We start from the raw sequence: 22,416 nt of genomic DNA on the forward strand, positions 1-22,416 counted from the left end.
ATAAAGCATGAAACAAACCTTTCCTAGAAGATCCAGAACTTTTCTTTTTCGAGGAAAGTCTATTGGTGAAATTAGGAAGAGATCAGTGATATGATTTTTAGCACACAGATGACCTTCCTGCCTGTAGCTCTTTGACTCCTGATACAGCCAAGCTGCTGAGTATCTAACTCAGGACAAGAGGGAAACCGCAACATGCGGGATGTGAACTAACTAAAGGTCCACAGATAGGTGCCATGGAGTTGTCACTAACAGATTGCAAAAAGTAACTGACCAATTGCTCTGCCTTGAGTAGATCCTTGTCCTCAGCATTTCTAACTCTTATTCACAGTCTTGGAATTATGTTGTATCCTAAATTATAGTGGATGACTTAGATTTAGTAGTGATGTCCAGTAACTTTTTCTTTTCTATGTAAAAAGCCAGAAAAGAGTAACTAGTCCTTTCAGGAAAGAAAGATCTGTTAGTAAGCCATTAGTGATGAGTTTTAGTGGCAGTATATACAACTGAGCTCTGCGGTGTGATCTGGTTACTTATTGGTTTATGGTTTTAATTTAAAGTGCTGCTTTTGAATGTTAAAGCTGTTAAGGGATGTTGCTACTAGAGAATGGTGAAATGTGGTTATCTGTAACATAATTGATATTTTTATTAGATTATCAAGAATCCCAGTGAGAGAGCAAGGTTTACTGTTTGTGTAGATATAGATGTATTGTCTACCCATATAATGAGGATGTGGTCTTCATTGATTTACTGTTGTGGAGGAATGAATGCCAGAGGAATATGTTCATAATTTGGGAGCACATTTTTTCACCTCAGCTACTTGCCTTACCCCATCAGTAATTTCACTCATTTCAAGGCATTGTAAGGGGTTTGATTTTTAGCTCTTAAAAATGAAGCTGATGGAATCTGAACTGATTTCTTAGGGTGGAACTCTGAGTGCAAACTAAAGCTAGTAAGTAATTATTAATTTCTCAATTTTTTATACTTATGCTTTAAGTCTAGATTTTGTGGGTAAAATTCTGATGCCACTGAAGTCAACGGCAGTTTTGCGATTGGCTTCAAGGCCTGCTTTAATTTCCATATTATGTCTCTGTTATTTTTCTCAGAGGTGCATTTACATTTTTCACACTGTTACTATTATTTTCTGCTGTCATTACTTCTCTTTTAGAACTAAGACAAGAGGGAGGGCTGACTTGTGGCTGGCTGACGTAATATTCTGTTTTTTCTTCATTCAGGCCTAGAAGTTTAGGAGTTTGTTAATATAGCCAGCTAATCATCTGTCCACCTAAATATGAGCACTTCCATCCAGTAGCCTAGTAAAAGATGTTTGAAACAGGTTAACCTCAGGGAAAATGAGTGTGCCAGCTCTTTGATTTAAATCAAGAATCAACAGTGTTTTGTCTGTATTTAAAGTTTTTGCTTTTGCCAACTGTGAGGATCACAGCTTTTCTTTCCATACGTTACTATGTCTCATAGTTGTAAAAGGAAATGTGACCCACATTTAACATAAAGTAAATCTCAGAAACCAGAAGGCAAAGAAAAAACCTTCCTAACTTTTCTTTTTCAATGATTTGTGATTCACTGGGGTGGAGGGTGGTCTGTAGTTACAGAAAAAGAGACCTGATTTTCTTCTTATAAGCTTTAGTGGGAAGATAACACGAGTACAAATTTTCTTGACTAGACTTCAATAGAAACTGGAAATGAAAAAAGGGAAGGATAATGCATGTCTGTAGGGGGGAGTAGGATTTAACAGGTAAAATCAGGAGAAGTTAAAATGATGCAGTGAATACTATTTAGTGATTCTTCGGGGTAGTTGTACAGGCTCTTGTGTGTCCGTGTATGTAAATCTTTCAAAAAGAAAAGAAACGTTTCTTTAGAACAGACCATTAACTTAACATTTTTCTTATCAATCAGGAGTAGGGTGTAGCGAAATGTCAGTGTGTACATTTTTCTTTACAAGTTTTTCCCATTTTAAAATTTGATGTGAATTACTTTACTCCTCTTTATGGCTCATGTGTTGCAGAAAAATTCTAAAATGTTCAAAAGACTACAAAAGATCCTTAGTCTCTTCTTCCCCAGAAACAAGGCAAAATAGGTTCCTAGAGCATCACTGCACAATGAGCAGAAGGAATCAGATCTGGAACGGTGACCAAAATAGCTTTTCTATGGCCTAAAAGTACCCTAGCCCTTCAGGACTGGAAGTACATGGGTGCCCTGCTGGGAAGCTGGCTGATGCCCTTTCCTGATGCTGCTGGGCTGTGGGATAATAAACTTGTGACAATATGAAGCTGCTGTTTGTGCAGGACTGAGTCTTGCCAGAACAGAACATCACGCGAAATAGTTTCAGGGGTGATGCTCTGTTAAGTCAGGAGTGTTTTGATGGAAGATCTCCTGAAATAGCTCACAGTGGTTCAAACGGGAGGAGGGCTTAGCCAGGGTAGAATTGCTCCAGGGGAGATAGTCTAGCGTGCAGCAGTTGTGCTACACAGTCAAAGACGTAACAAATTACTTTCTCTGACACTGTCTGCAGCTCCCGTGTTCCCTCACTGAGACAGACAGGCGGTATGACAGCAAGTCACAGCTTCCACAGTGCTCCTTTTCTCCTCCTCCAGTCCCATACCTCCCTTCCTCAAAGCAACCAGGCACCAGAGAAGGCTAAAACAAAAGAAAAAGACCTTGTCTCAGCTGTGCTTTCTTCGGTTGAGATTATCTTCTTCACCTTGTGCTAGGAAAACTATAGCAGCTGAGGCCGTTACTGTAAATTGGGTGGACACGACCAGTACTGCACACAGCTATTGGACTTTCTCATATTTGGGCTGTAAAGAATGCGATTGCAGGGTTTCTTGTTTTGTTGATGTTGTATTATAGCGCTATTTATCAGATGTGTTTAATATCATCTTTTCAATATTTGCTATACTTTGATTTCATTATTGCAGATGCCAGATTGAATGGGCCAGGAGCTACGTTATGTAACAGCCCAAACCACAGAGTAAATGATGCTAAATATCACTACATGACTGCTGAAGAATGTCTCAATCAACTTAATGATAAGCTGATGGAAGTCTATGGGGTAAATACATTGAGCCGTGGTTTGCTTTTGGCAGTGAAGCTGGTGGTTATTTTGATACAAACATTTGTTTTTAAAGTTGGTTTGGAGGAGCTGTCAGGAAAGCGACTCTAAAAATTATATTGGATTTCATGTCTTCTGTGTTCTCAGAAACTTCCAGTTCAAATACATTCAGTTTTCAAGGCAAAAACTTCTTTTTTTTTTCCTAATTGTCTGCTCTGCAGCCTCTGCCAGGAAAATAAGATCTGAGTTATTTTTTCACATCCTTTTGTGAGCATAGCTATTAAAGATTCTGCAATTAGAAAAGAATAACTCTGTACTGCTCATTCATGGAACAGTCCATCTATTCATGAGAATGATCTTTCAAGATGTTGTTCTTAGTCCCTAAAGTTTGCAACATGGTGATCTTAATCAAGAGTTGTTTTCCAGCTTTTCTATGTTTGCTTATTATTTTCTGTAATTACCATTAGAATGTACTCCTTGAATTCCCACCATGGATATGCACAGAATAAGAGAGATCACATTTTACAAAGGAGAGAAGCTGCAGTGGTTACCCTTTTGCTCAGTTCATCCCATCCCATCCCATCCCATCCCATCCCATCCCATCCCATCCCTGTTCCCTGGGAGAAGTGGAAAAGATCAGCGTTCAGGAAAGGGATCTTCTGTTCAAACCAGCTTGGACAGCCCTAGCAAAGCTGATCGTGTTGATCAGCATTACTTCAGATTTGTGAAGAACTGCACCATTTTAAAGGTGTTTGAACATTTTGCCTCTATTTTAACAGGAGAAGCTGTTCAGCTGGTAGATCAATTGCTGTAAATTCTCTCTTCATTACAGGTTTTCTAAGGGTGTGCAAGGGTAGAAATGAGGTACCTCTCAGTATAGTACTGATGGAAAGTGGAGATTAATTTGTAAATTTGTAAGGGGGTGGCTTTTTGATGCTCCCTACTTTTGCTCAGTTCTGTACATGCTTGAGATGAAAGCAATAAGACTGCAGTTTACTGCGGACTATCCCGAGTGTTTAGTAAGGCAGTAGTATAAATGCTTTGTATTCTCAAACTGTGTTAAAATATTAGCCTGTTGTCAAAACAAGTCTAGAGCAAACATTTGTTATTTATGTTTAAAAACATGTAGTTGATGTGTTAAATAAATTTAGTTAAATATTCCTTGTTAGGACACCTATTCTGCCTTCCGTAAAACAGACAGTAACCATGACGGTATCATCAACATGCTTGACTTTCGGCAATTCTTGGACAGCTTTCTCCTTCATCTTAGAGATGAGGAATTCCTGCACCTACTTGGTTTGTTGGGAATGAACCTGAACTCCACGTTAAATTACCAAGAATTCTGTCAACTGTTCCACACCCAAGAATCTAAGGAGGTACCTCCTCCGCTCGTGCCATCTCACAAGTAAGAAAGAAAAAGTCATGTAGTACCTACAGTAATCTGACGTGTTTATGGAAATGAATACGCTGTGTGAAAATTTGTATTGGGTATAATTGAAAAAAAGGTAGTATTAAAATATGTCTTTATCAAGCTGAAGTTGGGTAGCTTTACCAAGTTCTCAGTAATTTATGTCTCCATTAAATCAGATATTGAATCCACCACTAGGTTAAAATGCCAGAACTACCCTGGGGACTGCTTAAATCTGTAAGGTCAAACATATATACTGTTGCCTGGGTCGGAGCCTTAGAGCTGAGCTAGCCTCCAAACTGGACAACTTTGCTGCATCTTCCAAGCATGCAGAATTGGGGATGTGGTTCGGGAATCAGATGTCATTTTGGGTTGAGGAGCAGCCAGGGTATTACCTGTCTGGCACAGTGTCTGTCAGTTCTGAGACTAATATTGCTGTCAGTGTACATTCCAGGAGCCTGAAGCCTCATGCTGCAGACCTTTATGCTGCCAGGGCACTGAGAGTAGACCAGGTGAGGTGCACAGAAGCACTGAGGCACGGTGGAGCGGGTGGAGGACAGGGAGAAGAGTGCTGCAGCCTCCCTTCCTGCGAGAAGTGATGCTGCTTAAAACATCTGGAATTGTAAAGTTTAGCTTAACTTTAATGATAAATAGCATTTAGGCACTAAAAAATTCATTCTAAAAACTCAGTGTGAAACTCCGTTTAACTATGCAAACAGAGATAAATTTGTAAAAATAATGACAAGATACAGCAGGACTGAAAAAGCTCCTGATCAGCAACTCATCTCTGCTGTGGCAGTGAAGATGTGATATATACACATAGGCTTATTTCCCAGTTTTTATTTGTCTCTTACAGCATTACTGTTGGCTCTGATGTTAGTAATATTTATCTACTCGGTTTGTTTTTCTTTTTTCCTGAATTGGACAACTGAGTGAATCAAGGACATCAGTCTAAAACAAGAAAGGAAACTGATGATGATTGAATCTTGCTAACAGTTGGAGTTGGAGACCAATTACTGTTGCGCTCTCATTTCTGTTTCAGTTTGGACTTAGCTAGAAATTGAAACATTTTGAATTTAGCCCCAGAATTTTCTCGTTTCAAATACTATTACTGTTTCAGAATTCCAGCAAAGAAAATACAGTGATTGAAAGCCTTAAGAGCACTTGCATTTTCCTGGCTAAGTATTTAGGCTATTTTTGTTGGTCAGTTGTTTAGGCTTATGGAATCTTCTCTCAAGCAGTGGGAGTGGGGAAAACTCAGAAGGTTCCCAGGCACCTAAACCAGATTAATGTGGCATTCATGTTTCTAAATCCAAACGGAGCCTCAGCAAAGGCTGTCAAGGCACGGAGCCCCAGGAGAGCAGAAGGGGCTGAGTTTGCAGCGTTGCAGTTCTCCAGGACCTAAGTTTTGGTCTGCGCGTGCCATGGGTGGTACAGGAACTCAGTGGGTAGGTCAGACGTAGTTAGCACATCTCGCCTGGTCTGCAGAGCCAATATTCTTCTGCCTCTCATTTGAGAATCTTGGTCCAGGGAGGGTATTCCTGGAGCGTAGCTGAAGCAGGCTCTGAAGACATATGTCTGCAGCATTTCCTTACAAAGCAATAGCCGGAGGAGAAACTGGTGCTAGGATGTAGCACGTATGTTAAGAGAAATGACCGGCCTTTCCTCAGTTTTCTAACTGGAAGGGCTTAGAAAAGATAAAGAGAACTGGGCACCAAAAGAAGGGCTGCTCTTCTCAGGTGAGAAGAATGGTGAGACATAAGGTCCCCTCGATTCTCAGGTAGGTGTGTCCTTGCGTAGCACACAGATCTAGTCGGCTTTCTGTGTCATGTGACAGCTATGCTGGATCCTAATCTGAGGCATCCATATTCCTCTGCATGCTTGGATTTAACCAGAAGCACCAGGCCCCCAAAAGTTAGGCTCTTGTAATGGTGGCTGAATTTGCAAATGTGGGTCTTACTCCCCAGACTTACTACCCATGCCTTGGTGACTCACAAAGATAGTTTTGATCTACGTTACTGAGGTAAATCAAGGATAATCTTCCTGGAGTCACTCCAGGATATAATTGTTTCTGAGATAATTAACATTTCCTTCTATGCGTATAAAAGATCCATGCTGGCTCTTGAATTTGAGGGAGAACTGAACAACACTGATTTGAAAATAAATAGGGAATTACAAAATTTAAAACATCTTCACTAACCTGCAGCTAGGGAAATAACACAGTATTTAAAGAATTAAGTTTACACAGATGTGAAGTAACAATCTTTAATGTGTATCTTAGAAACTAGGAAACAAACCCACCACTACTGTGAAGAACAACAAAAGGGAAGGAAACTTGTGGAGATTAAAGAGCCCACTAATGTAAAACATAGTTAGTTGTTATTTTATTTTTTTTCTTTTCTGAGAAAAAAACAGATGATAACGGATGCAGAGGTAGCTTGTGATCACGCTCATTACTACCTTGTTATCAAAGCAAGAACCAGATGGCATGACCTAGCAAGGGTAAGAAGAATGTTTTCTTTAAATAAATAAGCAGCACTAATAGATTTCAGAACATTATACAATCTTGATCTTCAGATTCTATAAATATTCAAAGAGACCCTTGCAAAATAGCTCATTAATGATAAAAACTATGTGATTAAAAAAAATCAACAGTTTGAAAAATATTCAATTTTTGTAATGTTGATTATGTAGCAGATGCTATTACAGTTATTTCTAAAATGTTCTTCATATTTTATTATTGTTGGTTTTATTTAATATTTCTGTTGTAAGAGTAGTAATGGGCTTCATCTGAGGCCTGTTTGACTACGTGCTGTACACAAACACACACCTGCTCCTATGCTGACACCCAGTGCTGCCCAGCCCAGCGAAGCACTGACTGCGGTGCTTACGCCATCCAGAGACTCTCACAAAATCGTCCTATAAAAATTACTTCCACCTCTTTATCCTTTTTAACTTGTTGAATAGTTGCAATATTTGGACAACAGAGTAGTACAAGGAAAAATTAATGTAATTTTTTCATTAAATGTTTGTGTAAATCAGACAATAGTGCTGCTAGTCTCAGTTTGCAAGATGAATGGTAAAAAACCCAACAAACCCAACCAAGCAACCAACCAAAACCCAAAGCAAAATCCAATTCATCTTAGGTATAGAACAAGTTGGGGAGAAAATCTGCAGGTCTGCCATTTTCCAGTGCCTTCATCTTCCACTGGCATGCTGCAGCAGTGGGCATACCCACAGCTACATGCACGCCTCTCATGCTCATATCCCCTCTGTTTGCCATCAGTAAGAAACTTTCCACACAGAGTACATCACCTAAACACCTGTGTTGTCAGTCCCAATTCAAGCTTTTGAGAGCTGCACATCCATAACGGAAAGTAGGAAACAGTAAAAATCAAATGAAAAAGCATTAAAAGATTTAATACAGATGTGCATGATTTTCCGTTTCTTTCTCAATTCCCATTATTTGTTAAGCTTATAAAGAGATCAAACATTTTGTCAAACTTGTTGGTTCTTGTTAGTGATGATTTATTTTACATTCCAGAATTTTCAGGAATTAGACAGTGAAGGAAATGGCATTATACAGCCAAGGGACTTGAAGAAAGTCTTGTTCAGATTTGGCATTCCAATCACCCCAGAAGAATTTAAGCAGCTTTGGGCAAGGTATGACAACTCTAAATGATTAGCTCTTTCAATAATGTATCTTTTATAGGATTACAGACCCTTTGGTAGTGCAGCGAATGACAATAGATTACACTTGCACAAGAAATCTTTTATTTTGTTATGATTGTGACCTCAGATCATGACAGTGTGTTACAGGAGGCTATGTCTTATCATACTGAGCTCAAGAATACAATTAGATCCATCAGTTTCCAGTAGGACTTTCTCTTGGCTTCAGTATTACTAATCCCTTTAATTTAACATGCATTTTCTTCTTGGACGGCACCTTAGGTCACTGGTTAAATTAACTTGGTTTTCATCAATTTTGTTTATACACACAAACACCTACCTTAGTTTGTGATGGGGGAAAGTCAGTTCCAAGTGTCTTGGGTCAGCTGGGATCTGCAGACAAAGCTTCCATCGAGGAGCTCCGTGCAGGGTTTGTATTGCATACCTGTCTCAAGGCAGTGCTACCAGCCTCTCCTTTCCAGGGCACTAAATTTACTTACAATATTTTCAACCTAAATAAAAGTGATTCAGCCAAAAGAAAAATGCTATATACCAAACACATAACAAAAGAAAGTAAGGTAATTTCATGCTGTGTAAAGATGGCAAGTAATATCATGAAATGTTTTTATAGGCAAGTAATTTGTTGTGAAGTGGGGGAAAATACTTGTCTGCCTTCAACAAAGAGGAGTTGTGCTATAAACTGTGTTTGAAATGGCATAGATGTCAGCTGTATGTGCCATTATATAAAAAGCTACCTTCATTACAGGTCTATTTAAAAAAATAATCACTCTCCCTAACATATAGAACCTGAGTGTATTGCATTTTGGTTTCAAACTGCATTAACTATATAGTTTCTTCTTAGCACTGATTCATCTCTGAATTATTTTCTACTCCATTAGATTTTACTTTTCATTCTTATTCCTTATGGATGCCATGGCACATTGAAGAGTATCCTTTTCTTACAGTTATCTGCTGCACAATTTCACTCCCATCAGCCACTCCTTTTAGAGAATAGCTAAAATCTCTTACGTGCCTGATATGTCTGTAACTTGAATAAAGGAATTAGAGTGAAGCTGAGGCTAAATTAGGCATTACCATGCACTGGAGCACTAGCAGGGGGAGAAACTGCAGGGGAAAAAGCCTGTGGAATGGTTTATACCTAAGAAAATATGAGAAGTGTTTATGAAGCTAGACCTATGTTTCTGGAGGATGATTACAATTCTGAGCATCTCAGATTTGTGTGACCAGTTTGAGACACTTGAGACTGAATTTTTAGGAGCCCAGTTCTCTGCATCTCAAGCCAGACACTGAAAGGCAGCAGTACTGAGAGCTGGAGAATACTCCTGACAGTTTGGTCCTCAGGGCAGTGTTTTCAGAATCGACTCTGTGATTACAATGCATAAGCCCTATCTTTCGTATTTCTCATAAAGTCACTCATTCTCAGTGTGATATGGCACCTCTATGAGGAAGGGAAGTCACTGAGATTTAAGCTGTTAAGTCACTTAAGGACATCTGTAATGCCTTTCTATGAAGAACACATGAATATTTAAAAAGAGCATTTCTTTTTCAAGGTATGATACAGATGCAAAAGGATATCTTACTCATCAAGAATTTTTACAGAAACTGGGGATGGAGTCTGCACCTGCTGACACAGGGCTCAGCAGACACATCACGGAAGACAGCTATGCACGTTTACAAGCACATTATAACAATCAACAAAAGAAGCATTCAAAGCTGGAAGAGCAGCAGAAACAGCAAACTAAAGCTCTGCATGTAAGAGAAATTAAAAAGCAGATCAAGTAAGTTATTTATGAGTTTAGCATATAACTTTCTATGTGTTTAGTTTGTTAAGATGACACTGTGTACAATACAAATGTAATTTTACAAAAAAAAAAGACTCTGAAAAGGAGTCTCAGAAGGTGCTGGACCAAGCTTATCCATAGTGATATTCCCTTGATTTGCTGGAGATAAGCCTAGCTCAGTGTGCACTGTGAGACTTTTTTAATAGATATTCTCCATGGTTTATATTACTTATTTTACAGACTTTATGGCAGCATCTATACCGACAAATCGGAATGTCCAGAGACATTCACAGACTCAGTCATCTGTGCTGCTAGACTGCCAAAGCAGTCCTCATCATGCTTTGGCCTGTGTCAGCTACTGTTTTCCCTGATCACTCCCAGCACCGTTTGGGAGCAAGAATGCTTCAAGGACTGTTCCTAAGAGGCAGTTTGCAGGCAGCTGCTCCTTTTCGGTGGCTAAGAAGGTTCACTAGCAGAGATGTGCCAGCTGGCCCCTGTGCCCGGAGCACTCCCTGGCCTGTTTATTGGTATCATCTCAGCTTGTGGTTCCAGTCCTAATGCTGCTGTCAGCTCAGATTGAGGGAGAAGAGCAAGTGCAGTTTTTGTCACCCTGCAGGTCTCTTCTTCTTAGACTGCTTTGGGCAACATAGACTTAGACGTACCTGATTACACTCAACAGGGGCTTGCTTTTCTTGCAGTTGGAATGGCTGGGCGTGTAGGACACTGTGGTCCCATATCTTGCCCCGTCCCTTGGATGAGGGCCAAGTAGCAGTCACGGTTGGTTTCACATCCCTCTAGGAGCTAGTTAAATTATTAGTAAATGGCTTTGTAGATACGGCAAAAAACAGCCTCGACAAGGATGGACCCTGGCTCCATATGACAGAAATAAGCATCTTGTCTCCAAGCAAGATGAGTCTCTGCCTCAAACAAAATCAACACTCACAGAGTTAATAGGTCATTGCTCCTGAGAAGAGCATTTGACAAACAAATGACAAAATTATATCCTACTCAGAGTGGAGTCTAATGATCCATGCTTGCCCTAGTGAGTCAGCAGTGATTAGCCTGCTGCTGCTGTAGGATTCCTGCACCTGCCAGCAGATTGAGGCAGCAGGAGAATCCTCTGCCCCAGTACAGTGCTGTTAAAACTTTATATTTCCAGATTGTGGATAGACACCACCTGGATGCTTAACATGTTTTCTGCTTTTCTCTCTTCTCCTGAACTGTTGGGGGGGTTGTGGGTTGTTTTGTTTTGGTTTTTTAGGACTATAAACCCTCAGGAGCAAATAACATGTAAAAATATACCCCCAAGAGCACAGATTTGCTTTCTTTTGTGCCCAGAAGGTGTCTGGATGTTGTAGGAACTAATAAATTATTATTGATAAGAATGATAATTCCCCATGACATTGTTGGTAAAGGTGATACACTCATAAACAAAGAAGAGCAGCCTTATCTGGCAGATAAAGAGGCAGCTTGGGAAATCATTAGACAAAAAAACCCACAAAACACAGAGAGAAGCCTGTAAGCTAAGGCTTTTGCCTTTTTACCCTGCTTTTTTAAATTCTGTTTTTCAGTATCCCAAATAGGCTGAAGGAATCAAGGGCAAAACTGTCCTTTCTTTTCAGTGTCACAACTCTCCCACCTGCATTGCAGCTCTCTGGCATAAACTGCACTTATGACACCCACAGGTATCAATGAGCATTCCACCTGTAAAAAATTGCATAATATACAACAGAGATGGTTAGGCAGCTGCTGTGTTGTAGGCATTGCTTATTACTGTATTTGTAACTGTCTGATGTGAAACTTAGGCCCTAACTGTCTCATAGTGGGCTCTTCCACTCCATTTTGTTGTACCAAACAGTTGTCTCTAGTCTTGCACTTGGATGAAGAGCTCTTTTGGTCAAGAACCTTCTATTTCTTTCCTGTTAGTGCAATGCCAAGTGCAAGGCGGCCCTGCCTCCAATGCTATATGTAAGAAGCAGCTCTGCAAGTAGGGAAGATGCTGTGCTGCAAGCAGAAATTATGCAGCGTGGCTCAGAGATGCAAATACTCATCCTGAAGCAGCTGGAGAGTAATTAAATCAAGGGGGAAGACATGCTGCGTAAAAATAAAACAGTCATGATGTGACACGCTGGCAGGTCCACATCATTTAGAATTATTTACTTTTGAGAACATACCCTAACAACAACTATGTATATGGCAACAACACACAAATACATACATACGACTGCATAGTGATCCTTAACCGTACTTTGGAGGAGAACAGAAATTGGCAGACTGCGTCAAGTATAACTGTATTCAGTTACCTGCTAGCAACCAGAGCCAGATGTTTCTGGTTGAGGTGGAGCAGCCTTCTAATAGATGGACATAGAATATCCTGCCCCCTGCACTGGGGCTGTCTCATCCTGGGCAATGATGAAGCCTGCAGATGGGACTTGTATATCCTTTTAAAAAAATTATGCTCTAATTGTTTATTAGATTCTGGCTTTTCTTGATTTATATATGTAAGACATCCAGTTCTGTTTGTAATCTTTTGAAATTTCTGGCATCTGCAGCTTCCTTTGGGAATGACCTCACAGCTTAATCGCTCATGGTCTGCAGAAATATGTCTTGTTATCGATTATTGCCACCTTTCAGTTCCTCATAGTGTTCTCTTCTCATCTCCCACACTTCCTCACCCACCTCCTGGCCGGTGGGAGCAGTCCTGTGGTAGCAGTTCCTGTCTGGTTTTCTCTCTCGGAAAGCTGGAAGCGGAAGAGGAGTTGAATCCAGGCCTCTGAACTCCTCAGATTTCACGTAAGGCCCTGGAAAGCCCTAAATGTCTCTTAAGCCAGAGTTGTTGTCTGACAGATGAAATCCATCCGCGCGGTGGCTGTGAAGGCAGCGATCCAGCCGAGTGTCAGCCTTCTGCTCCAGGACCACCTAAGGCAGCTCAGATACAGGTAGCACAGGTGGGCACCGTGCCCTTCTGCTGTAAAGGTCAGCGTAAGGAGATCTGCTCTTGGTCAGGAAAACGGATGCAGTGGCTGCAAAACCTAGGCCTGGTGATCCACGTGGGTCTCAGCCCCCACTTCACTCTCAATGAGTTAGAAAACTGATTCCTTTCACCCGTCAAATTTGGACTGGGAGAAGGTATTTGCCTGAGGTGTGAATTTGGTGGTTATAGGACCCACTTCAGCAGCACTGGGAGCAGTACCCACTCCCCCTTCTGTGATCTTGCTTAAGCCCTCTCATTTCTATTTGCACAGTGGCTGCATCCAGCCTGTGCCCTTTCTTCTGGCTTTCTGCAAGGGCTGTGAACCTCACCCTAACAGCTTTGGAGCAGTTTCAGTGCCCTGTGATTACACACTGTGAGGCAGACAAAAGCTCTGGACATCTTACAATTCAAAACATACTGCTGTGCACTTTTTTTTTTTTCCTTTTGCTTTTGTTGTAACTCACAGGAACAAATCGCCCAAATTAGAAACAGACATTGAACAGTAGCTCTCCAGCTCTTCAAGAAAAATACAAAACATTCGCAAGAAAATATTATTTTTTGGCAATGATGTAGCTTGATCTATGGTTTTAATCCTCATTTTCTCCACGCACATATTTACTGCTGTAAGTGGAACAATTACTGCGTGGAAACCTTTTATCAGTCCAAAAATGTCGAATGCCTCAATTTTCCAAAAATATGACTCTCAAAAACTGTTTTGATGTTACTTCAGCCTTTACTTTCATTGGGAAGATTTAAGTGGAAGACGATAGTGGCGATGAAGAGTGGCACTGAAAGTAACACACAGTTGAAAAGGGTTCCAGAAATTTTCTGCAATGAGGGTACAATGTGGACCATATCACACCTTCAAAGCACACCCTTGCAAGATGGAAGGAGCAGTGCTAAATAGTCTTCCAGGGCTGGAGGAGATCAATCTTTCACTGAAATCACAAACTGCCCTTAGGGTGGTCAGCTGTTTTTGGCTTTCAGGCTGCTGTATCTTGCTTCTTAGGTGTGACTCTCTTGGTCTCTTACTGGGCCTCAGCACCCATCCTCCTCCACCATTGCCCCTTTGCGATCACTGTAAAGCCATGGTTTTTAAACTGTGGCACATTACAGTAACTCAAAAAAAGCAAACCCTCTGTCAGGAGATTTTAGATTTGCATCTCTGCTGGAAAGTCTGTAGGCTTCTGAACACAATAAAAGTTAAAACTCAGAGATGTAATTAGCAGATGTTGGATCTCTAGGGTCTCATATCTAAGACGAGGTTGAAGGAGTCTGAGCTGGTTAGTCAGTAATTAGATACGTGGAGATTCAAGACAGTAAAGCCAGCTTGAGTGCAATGCAAGAGCACTCTGACTGATGTGCACCCTCTGCAGCATACTTCTATGCGCTTTCCAATACAAGTTTTGCTTTGAGTGTAAACCAAGTACCACATGGTAACAGGAGCAGAATGTGAAAAAGAGGAAGGAATTAACTAGAAAAAAGAGATTTGGAAGTGAGAGAAAATGCAATCGCTCTTTAGGGGCTTTTAGAGACTCTAAAACACACTGGTAATATTGCAGTTCCCTTGAAAAGATTCACACCATGCTTTGAAACCTATATACAGTGGCTAGATTAATCATAAAGAAGCTCACAACTATTTTCTGGAATATTACAGGAGTAGGAGCTATCAAAGTTCTTAATAGCATGAAACCAAGCCAGGGTAAGAGGGCAATCCATGCAGCTACAGAAAGTAAGTTGAAGGAATATTGCACTCCCAAGGAAACTTGAACTTTTGAAAGACACAGGTTTCATAGGAGAATGCAGAAGGAGGAATCCTTTGAAGAATTTTTAGCTGATCTTAAAATAACGGATCAGTCAAGTAGCCATGACTTTTTCAGAGATTCCATTTTAAGGGATCAGGTAGTGATTGGCATCAAAGATCCAAAGATACAGAAAAGATCCCAGGAAGGTAGGATCTGAAAAAAAAAAAAAGGATAGAAAAATCTGTTTAGTCAAGCTAGGACAGTCATAAGGGACAGTATCGAAATAACAGAAGGAGAGCAGGACATGCCGTCTGTCAGGAAAAGAAACTAGGAGAGTTTTGAAGAGACTTCAGAGCTATCTGCAAGAAGTGGCCAAAGTGAAATTCACAGATTCGCATTATGTCCAGGAGTTTAGAAATTCTGTGGCAGCTCTAAGAAACAGAGTTATTTTGCAAGACCTTGCAACTGGAAAAGCAGAAGCAAAAGAGAATATCCTCCGTATTCGCAGATCTGTGTGATGGTGCACAAATCAACAATACAACAAAATACCACATAGAGATTCTGTGCAAAAGCTGCGCAAGGGGGCTGCAGAGTAAGAAAAAACACCTCTAAATTCAAAATTGGTGCTCAGTCAATGTTACCTCCAAACACACTGTAAAAAATCTGGCTCAGGAATCTCTACATATGAAGAAAGACTATTGAAACTGAGGATGTCTACTGAGAATCTAATTCCTACTAAAGGATTGTATGAACTTATATTGAAAAGTGAAGATAAACACAGTAGTTTAAGTTTATAGGCAGAAAGACCTAATATTTGGTCTAAAATATGCCTAGCCCTGGGCTTGGTTAAAGCAGTGAGTCTGATGAAGAAACCATAAACACAGGAGATCGATACCCAGAAATCTGTAGCGTCAGAGACGAAGTAGGCACAGAACATAGAGCTGTATTTTTCACGGCAATGTGTGCTGCTAGGACCTTTCCTCTGGTCATGAGAGAGAAGCTCATAAAGGAGCTAGATTATATACGAGTAATGGTGGGAAGTTTAAAAATGGAAGAGCCAATTAGCAGCCGGAAGATCAAAAGGCAAGTCACTGAGATTGCCCTTACATCCAATGGGGCTAAGTATATGTTTCAGGACAGACACCGTCCTATAAAGGATATTTTCAGGTAAAAGGACTGCATGTGTTTTTACAAATATTAATCAATTTTTACAAAAATTACAAATTCAGATTCTTCTGCTGGATTCAAGCACACTTCCTCACATGACAGGAGTTTAACACTATGAATTTTTAAACCAGTGTACAGGAGATTCTGCTTTCAAAGACTTCCTTTAGGCTTAAAGTCCATTCTTGAGTTTTCACAGGGAAGTGTAGGAAAAGCCATTCACTTGAAGCAACTGTGGCTGCTTAAATAGATACTGAAGATGTCAAGTAGAGAGAAAACCAGTAGGGAATCTGAAAAAAGTATCCAAGAGGGCCTGAGAAGTAGGATTAGACAGAAATGCAAATGTAAGGGCAGAGAAATAACATAAAAGATTAACTGTCAACAAGATAAAACAGAGTCATTGCAAATATGCCATCCACAAAGATAACAAGGGTGTCCAGAGGCCTGTTAGCACATGAATGTTACCTGAGAGTTCGTATCACACAGGCAATCTGTGCAAGTAGCTTTTGAGTTACTACACAAAATGGACATACTGGGCTGTAAATCTGGGAAAAGAATTCCCAAATTAAAGGCATTAATAAAGACAACTCCTGGCCTTATGTATATTGGCACTGGAAGACAGACAAAGTCTTCAAAAGATGGCTTACAGTCAGTATTATTGAAAAAATAACCAATGGAAATGTGTGGCCTGTGTTTCTAGGGCGCTTGTCAACACCACGATTTGAGGCACAGACTGAGAGAGCAGAGCTCTGGCTCTGCTCTCTGATAGTAAGAAATGTCACATATTTGTTTATTGATCTGTTATGGTCAGAGCTGAGACAAACCACTTTGTAGGCAAAAGAAAGACCAGCTTCCAGAATATAAAAACAGTGTGACTTTTTAGTGTTTTGGGGTTTTTTTAGGTAAAACCATTCAATTCGACAATAAAGTTTAAGTTGCAGAAATAATTACTGGTCAAAAACGTACTTTCTAGAGCATTCAAGAAGTCTGCTTTTGAAAACAACACAGAGAATGACATAGCATCTGGAAATAAAATTTTAAAATGTATTATCCTATTTCAGAAGAAAGTGGGCTAGGTTTGGCGAGGCTGTACAGAAGATGACACAATGCAGAAAGTCACAAAGGTTACCACCTGTTGCGTAGCGAGGGCATTGCATACCAAGCCCATATGACCAATTCAGATCAGAGTTTTCTGTGTTTAGCAGCATATGCTTCAGAGGTAACAGCATAGTGATGTCAATGTGTTATGATCTGATGTGCCTCACAGAGTACAGGACACTCACAAGGCTGTTGAAAAATGTGAGAGATAAGACCATATGTTGATTCTTCTGAACCTGTTGTAAGTATCTGACTTGGGCATTAACCTGAAATTGCATTTGGATTGAATTTAACGTCAGAACATGTTACGGCATGCACTAATGCTCTATTTGTTTGGGTATAGAGTCCCAGAAATTTTGTCTAGCAATGGTGCCCTGTTCAGCAGCTCAGACCTGAAATGATTTGTAAGGAATGAAGTATATCCAGATATCCTGAATACAACGGTGAGCTGAGTTAAAACTGTTAAAAGACAATTCAAGCAAGCTGTGAAGCTGAGAAGTGATTCATACTTCCACTGAACTTGATGGTTTCTGGCCAGCTGAAATTTTGTTAAGCAGAGAGTCCCAGTACTCCCAATTTAGTCTATATAAAAGTGGAAGGTACAATGGGTCTGAAGTATATAATAAATTGCTAACAGCCCACCTAAGTCATATCATAATTCAGATTTTTTAAGGTAGGTGATGCTGTTGGCATACACCATGGTGTTTCCTGGACCCTGAGGGCTGTGGGGAAATTGCTCTTTGTTCATATGAAGTGCAAAGTCCAAAAGGGCAGAGTCGTAGGAAATACAACTGGCAAGGAAAATGTATTGTTCTTGTAAAGGCTGTACTGAACTTACAGCTTCTTGAAAACAAATGGAAAAACAAGGATTCTGCAATGCTGTGAGAGGAAAGACAGCACCAGTAACTGCAGCTGAGACCAGAAGCCTCTGAGGAGATCCATGAGAGTCTGCAGAGCTCTGAAAAGACTTACTGAGTATTGCTAAAAAGCATATGAGATTTAGCATGTGCCATGTTAGCCTTATAACAACTGATTACACACCTGAGGGATGGGATGCCATCCAGAGGGACCAGGACAAGCTTGAGAAGTGGGCCCATGTGAACATCATGAGGTTCAACAAGGCCAAGTGCAAGGTCCTGCACCTGGGTCAGGGCAACCTCCGCTATCAATACAGGCTGGGGGATAAAGGGATTGAGAGCAGCCCTGAGGAGAAGGACTTGGGGGTACGGGTGGACGAAAAGCTGGACATGAGCTGGCAATGTATGTTCGCAGCCCAGAAAGCCAACCATATCCTGGGCTGCATCAAAAGAAGTGTGGCCAGCAGGTCGAGGGAGGTGATTCTGCCCCTCTACTCCACTCTCCTCAGACCCCACCTGGAGTGACTGCATCCAGCTCTGGGGTCCCCAAAATAAGAAGGACATGAACCTGTTGGAGCGAGTCCAGAGGAAGGCCACAAAAATTATCAGAGGGATGGAACACCTATACTATGAGGACAGGCTGAGGGAGCTAGGGTTGTTCAGCCTGAAGAAGAGAAGGCTCTGGGGAGACCTTATTGTGGCCTTTCAGTACTTAAAGGGAGCTTATAAGAAAGATGGGGATAAACTTTTTGGTAGGGCCTGTTGCGATAGGACAAGGGGTAATGGTTTTAAACTAAAAGAGGGTAGATTTAGACTAGATTTAAGGAAGAAATTTTTTACGGTGAGCATGGTGAAACACTGGAACAGGCTGCCCAGAGAGGTGGTAGATGCCCCATCCCTGGAAACAGTCAAGGTCAGGGTGGACGGGGCTCTGAGCAACCTGATCTAGTTGAAGATGTCCCTGCTCATTGCAGGGGGATTGGACTAGATGACCTTTAAAGGTCCCTTCCAACCCAAACTATTCTATGACTATTCTATGAGGCACATGGCTGAATATGGGCCAGCAGTGTGCCCAGGTGGCTAAGAAGGCCAACAGCATCCTGGGCTTGCCTCAGAAATAGCATGGCCAGCAGGACCAGGGAAGTGATCGTCCCCTTGTACTCGGCACTGGTGAGGCTGCACCTCAAATACTGCATTCAGTTTTGGGCCTCTCACTACAAGAAGGACATCGAGGTGCTGGAGTGTGTCCAGAGGAGGGCAACGAAGCTGGTGAAGGGTCTAGAGCACAAGTCTTATGAGGAGCGGCTGAGGGAGATGGGGTTGTTTAGCCTGGAGAAGAGGGAGACCTTATCGCTCTTTACACCTACCTGAAAGGAGGTTGTAGCAAGGCAGGGGTCAGTCTCTTCTCTCAAGTAACAAGCAATAGGACAAGAGGAAATGGCCTCAGGCTGCGCCAGGGGAGGTTTAGGTTGGATATTAGGAAAAACTTCTTCACTGAAAGGGTAGTCAGGCACTGGAACGGGCTGCCCAGGGAAGTGGTTGAGTCCCCATCCCTGGAGGTATTTAAAAGATGGGTAGATGTGGTGCTTAGGGACAGTTTAGTGGTGGACTTGGCAGTGCTAGGTTAATGGTTGGACTTGATGATCTTAAGGGTCTTTTCCAACCTAAATGATTCTATGATTCTATATGATTCTCTGATTATATTCCTACAAAGGAGAAAATGTAAGGCTCAGGTGCTGACTGATTGACGGTGGCTTAACAAGGAGCAGAGTGAACTGGTCTGAGCTGTTAAATCCACAGACAGACTTGGCGAGCAGCTGAGGCAATGAATCATGCTTGATTATGTCAGTTACACTGTTGAACTCTGTTATCACTGTAATAAGCCTTTTATACTACAAATCCTGACTCTCTAACGAACCCAGCCTCCACACTCTGTACGCTAGGGCTGTCAGAAAGAGCAATCCCAGAGCAAATGGAGTGCAGCTGTAGGTATTAACCCAGATCTAAACTCGTCTTTTTTGCTATAAGGGTATCATCTTGTAAGTGCCGAATATATGTAGATAATTTATGTATACTTGGTAATCTGCATCAAGATGTAATTCACAACTATTTTAACTTACATTAATCTTAAGTGACTTTGCTAGTTGAAGACATGCGGTAAGGAGAGATGTTTGTGCCTGCCTTGTCCTCTTGAGCCGAAATGCAGAGAGGCTTTTGTTGAATCAAGAGGCAGAGAGGGATATCGCTTGGGTTTCCAAAGTTTGATCAAAAGGTCCCTGATGTCAGTGAAGTATAAGTGACAAAATAAAGTGGGAGGAAGAGTCAAGATTTTGAGGCCTGACTTTGATCATGTGTAAGAAATTATAAATATCTCAGAGACATTTTTAAGGTGCTGATCCAAAGTCCACATGAGTCAGCAGAAGCTCTGCACTTCTTCCCTTGGGCATGGATCAGGCCCTGCACTACTGCAGGTTTTGCTCAGGTGTTAGTTCTTAATAGTCAAAGTTTCAGAATCCTCAAATTGCAGAAAGTATGCTGCCAAACCTTTATCATTTTAACAACTGTACTAAATATTTTGTAACTCAGATCTGTACAGGCTTTAAAAGAGAGCACTATGTTTTGTAGCTGCAGTTCTGAACTGGGAGAGTAACCAGTTAATCACCCAAGGATCATTTGTTTACAATGGCAGGCTTGAGCCATGCAATTCCATGTGCAAATTAAAAGAGGGGGGTGTTGGGTTTGAGGCTTATTTGTGAACAATTTGGCAGTCTTTGAATAAATTATATGAACTTATCATGCACAAATAAGCTCAAAATCTTTCTCCACCCCTATTTTGTATATTCGTTTGCATCGTTTTTGTCTGATTTAGCAAAGGAGCTAAAATAAACATCTGCTCTCTTTCAGGGATAAATTTAGGGATTACTTCCAAGATTTCAGTAAGGCCTTTCATAAAGTGGATAAAAATAGAGATGGCTATGTAACAGTATGTGACCTGCACAGGATCCTACAAGAATTCAACTATTACCTTGATCATGATCAGTTCAATAGTCTTCTAAACAGGTTTGTATCATTATCTCCTAAGCACCTCTTTGGTCACACCCAGCAAAGCCTATAAGCTTCTACTTAGTGTTAAGCATGTAAGAAGCACTGTTAAAACTAATGGAGATAGATACCCCACATGCTTAAAACTGCATATAAGTGAAAAATCTTTTTAGTTAATGCATTGATTCTGCAGGTAATGAGAGTGAAGTGGCTTCTTACATAAAAAAGCATGCTGTGAGTATGTGTATTTGTTTGCTAGTTTGTTTTATTTATTTATTTTCAATTTAATAGAGCAAGTGTGTGAAACAGATCCTGTTCAAACTCAAAAGAGAATTAAATCAGGTTATACAATAGCAATAATTTTCAAATTATTCAATGCTGCTGCCATGCAAAACTATCCTTTTAATTCTCTGTGATAATATGAGTAAGTAGAAAAATCTCTTTTGTAGAGGCTGAAGAACACAAAGGACCTGCTCCAACACTAGGTTTCTGGGGTTCTCTGCACCAAACAGTCCCCCAAAGGTCATATGCCTGGCAGCACTGGGTTTTGTTCGCCAGAGCCTGCCAGACCAGACTCTTTTTTGAAATAAAATTAACAAAGTCTTTTCACAGTTCACCTTTAATTGGGTGATCAACTTTTTCTGAATTGAAACCTTAATAGGAATCTGCTGCTTGTTTCTTTCTCAAAGACCTCTTGATGATAAACACCTCCATTCATTGTAATTTTGTGCAGATTATTCCTTTCTTGATCCAAAATAGTCTTTTCTAAATAATACAGAGTAGATTAGCATATGCATTTAGTTTTATTACTAAAATTTTAATGCCCACATGGCAATTTATTTCTCCACTGAAATGGTGTTGATTATTTCCTTTTCCACACACTGTCTCCAATATTGGAGCCAGCTTGACACGGGTAGTATGTGGGAGTGCTGTGCAGCTGCAAGATGCAAAATCAGGGCTCTTGAATATTTTTTTTCTTACTAGCAGATATGGGGTCTATAGTTAATTTCTTTTCCAGCCTGTTTTATAAAGCTTCCTCTTTGTTTTAGTGGCTCTCCCCATTAATTAGTCATTCTTGTAACTGGATATTCTGGTGATTGGTGGCTGAGGCATTGGTCCCCAGTGATTTACTGTGGAAACAGATGATAAAAGTACGTTACAGTAATTCAGTTTTAAACAAGAAAATCAGGGTTGTGTAGTGGGGCCGTCTCCTCTGTCAAGTCTTGCCTCCTTAGGACTTGCCTTGACCATAATTCTAACAAAAAAGCTGAATGCAAGATGAAAAAGAGTCCAGCCTTTCCCCTGCAACATAGGAATTGTCTACCTAATACATGTGTGTAAAGAATCTATAGTTCTGATAATTGGCTATAAAATTATTAAAGTCTATTAAAAACCTCTCCATAGATGGTAACTGTAAGGTCAATCTGGAATAATTTTATGGGAGCCAATGGATCTACATCAAAAACACCCAACATATGCGGTAGTCTGGAGACTCTCTGATTGTCTTTCAATGGTAGGAAATTCCATAAACTGACTGCACTGGCTTTATACTGGGTAAGCGAGAGCAGAGCAAGCCCCTGCTATTGTATCCCT

The 22,416-nt window shown here is 40.7% G+C and overlaps 1 protein-coding gene across 1 annotated transcript in view; it reads left to right on the forward strand.

Moving 5' to 3' along the window:
- The window catches only part of EFCAB6 (EF-hand calcium binding domain 6), a gene marked incomplete at both ends in the record, with an annotated part of 107,012 nt that overhangs the window by 57,951 nt on the left and 26,645 nt on the right, over window positions 1-22,416 (forward strand). Inside the window, 6 exons of the mRNA XM_082310186.1 lie at window positions 2,938-3,064; window positions 4,234-4,469; window positions 6,878-6,974; window positions 8,017-8,135; window positions 9,713-9,940; window positions 20,686-20,841. Coding sequence (XP_082166312.1) covers window positions 2,938-3,064; window positions 4,234-4,469; window positions 6,878-6,974; window positions 8,017-8,135; window positions 9,713-9,940; window positions 20,686-20,841 — 963 coding nt within the window. The remainder of the gene's footprint in view (window positions 1-2,937; window positions 3,065-4,233; window positions 4,470-6,877; window positions 6,975-8,016; window positions 8,136-9,712; window positions 9,941-20,685; window positions 20,842-22,416) is intronic.

The sequence above is a fragment of the Platalea leucorodia genome (assembly GCF_965183815.1).
Source record: "Platalea leucorodia genome assembly, chromosome: 4".
In the NCBI taxonomy this organism is placed as follows: Eukaryota; Metazoa; Chordata; class Aves; order Pelecaniformes; family Threskiornithidae; genus Platalea; species Platalea leucorodia.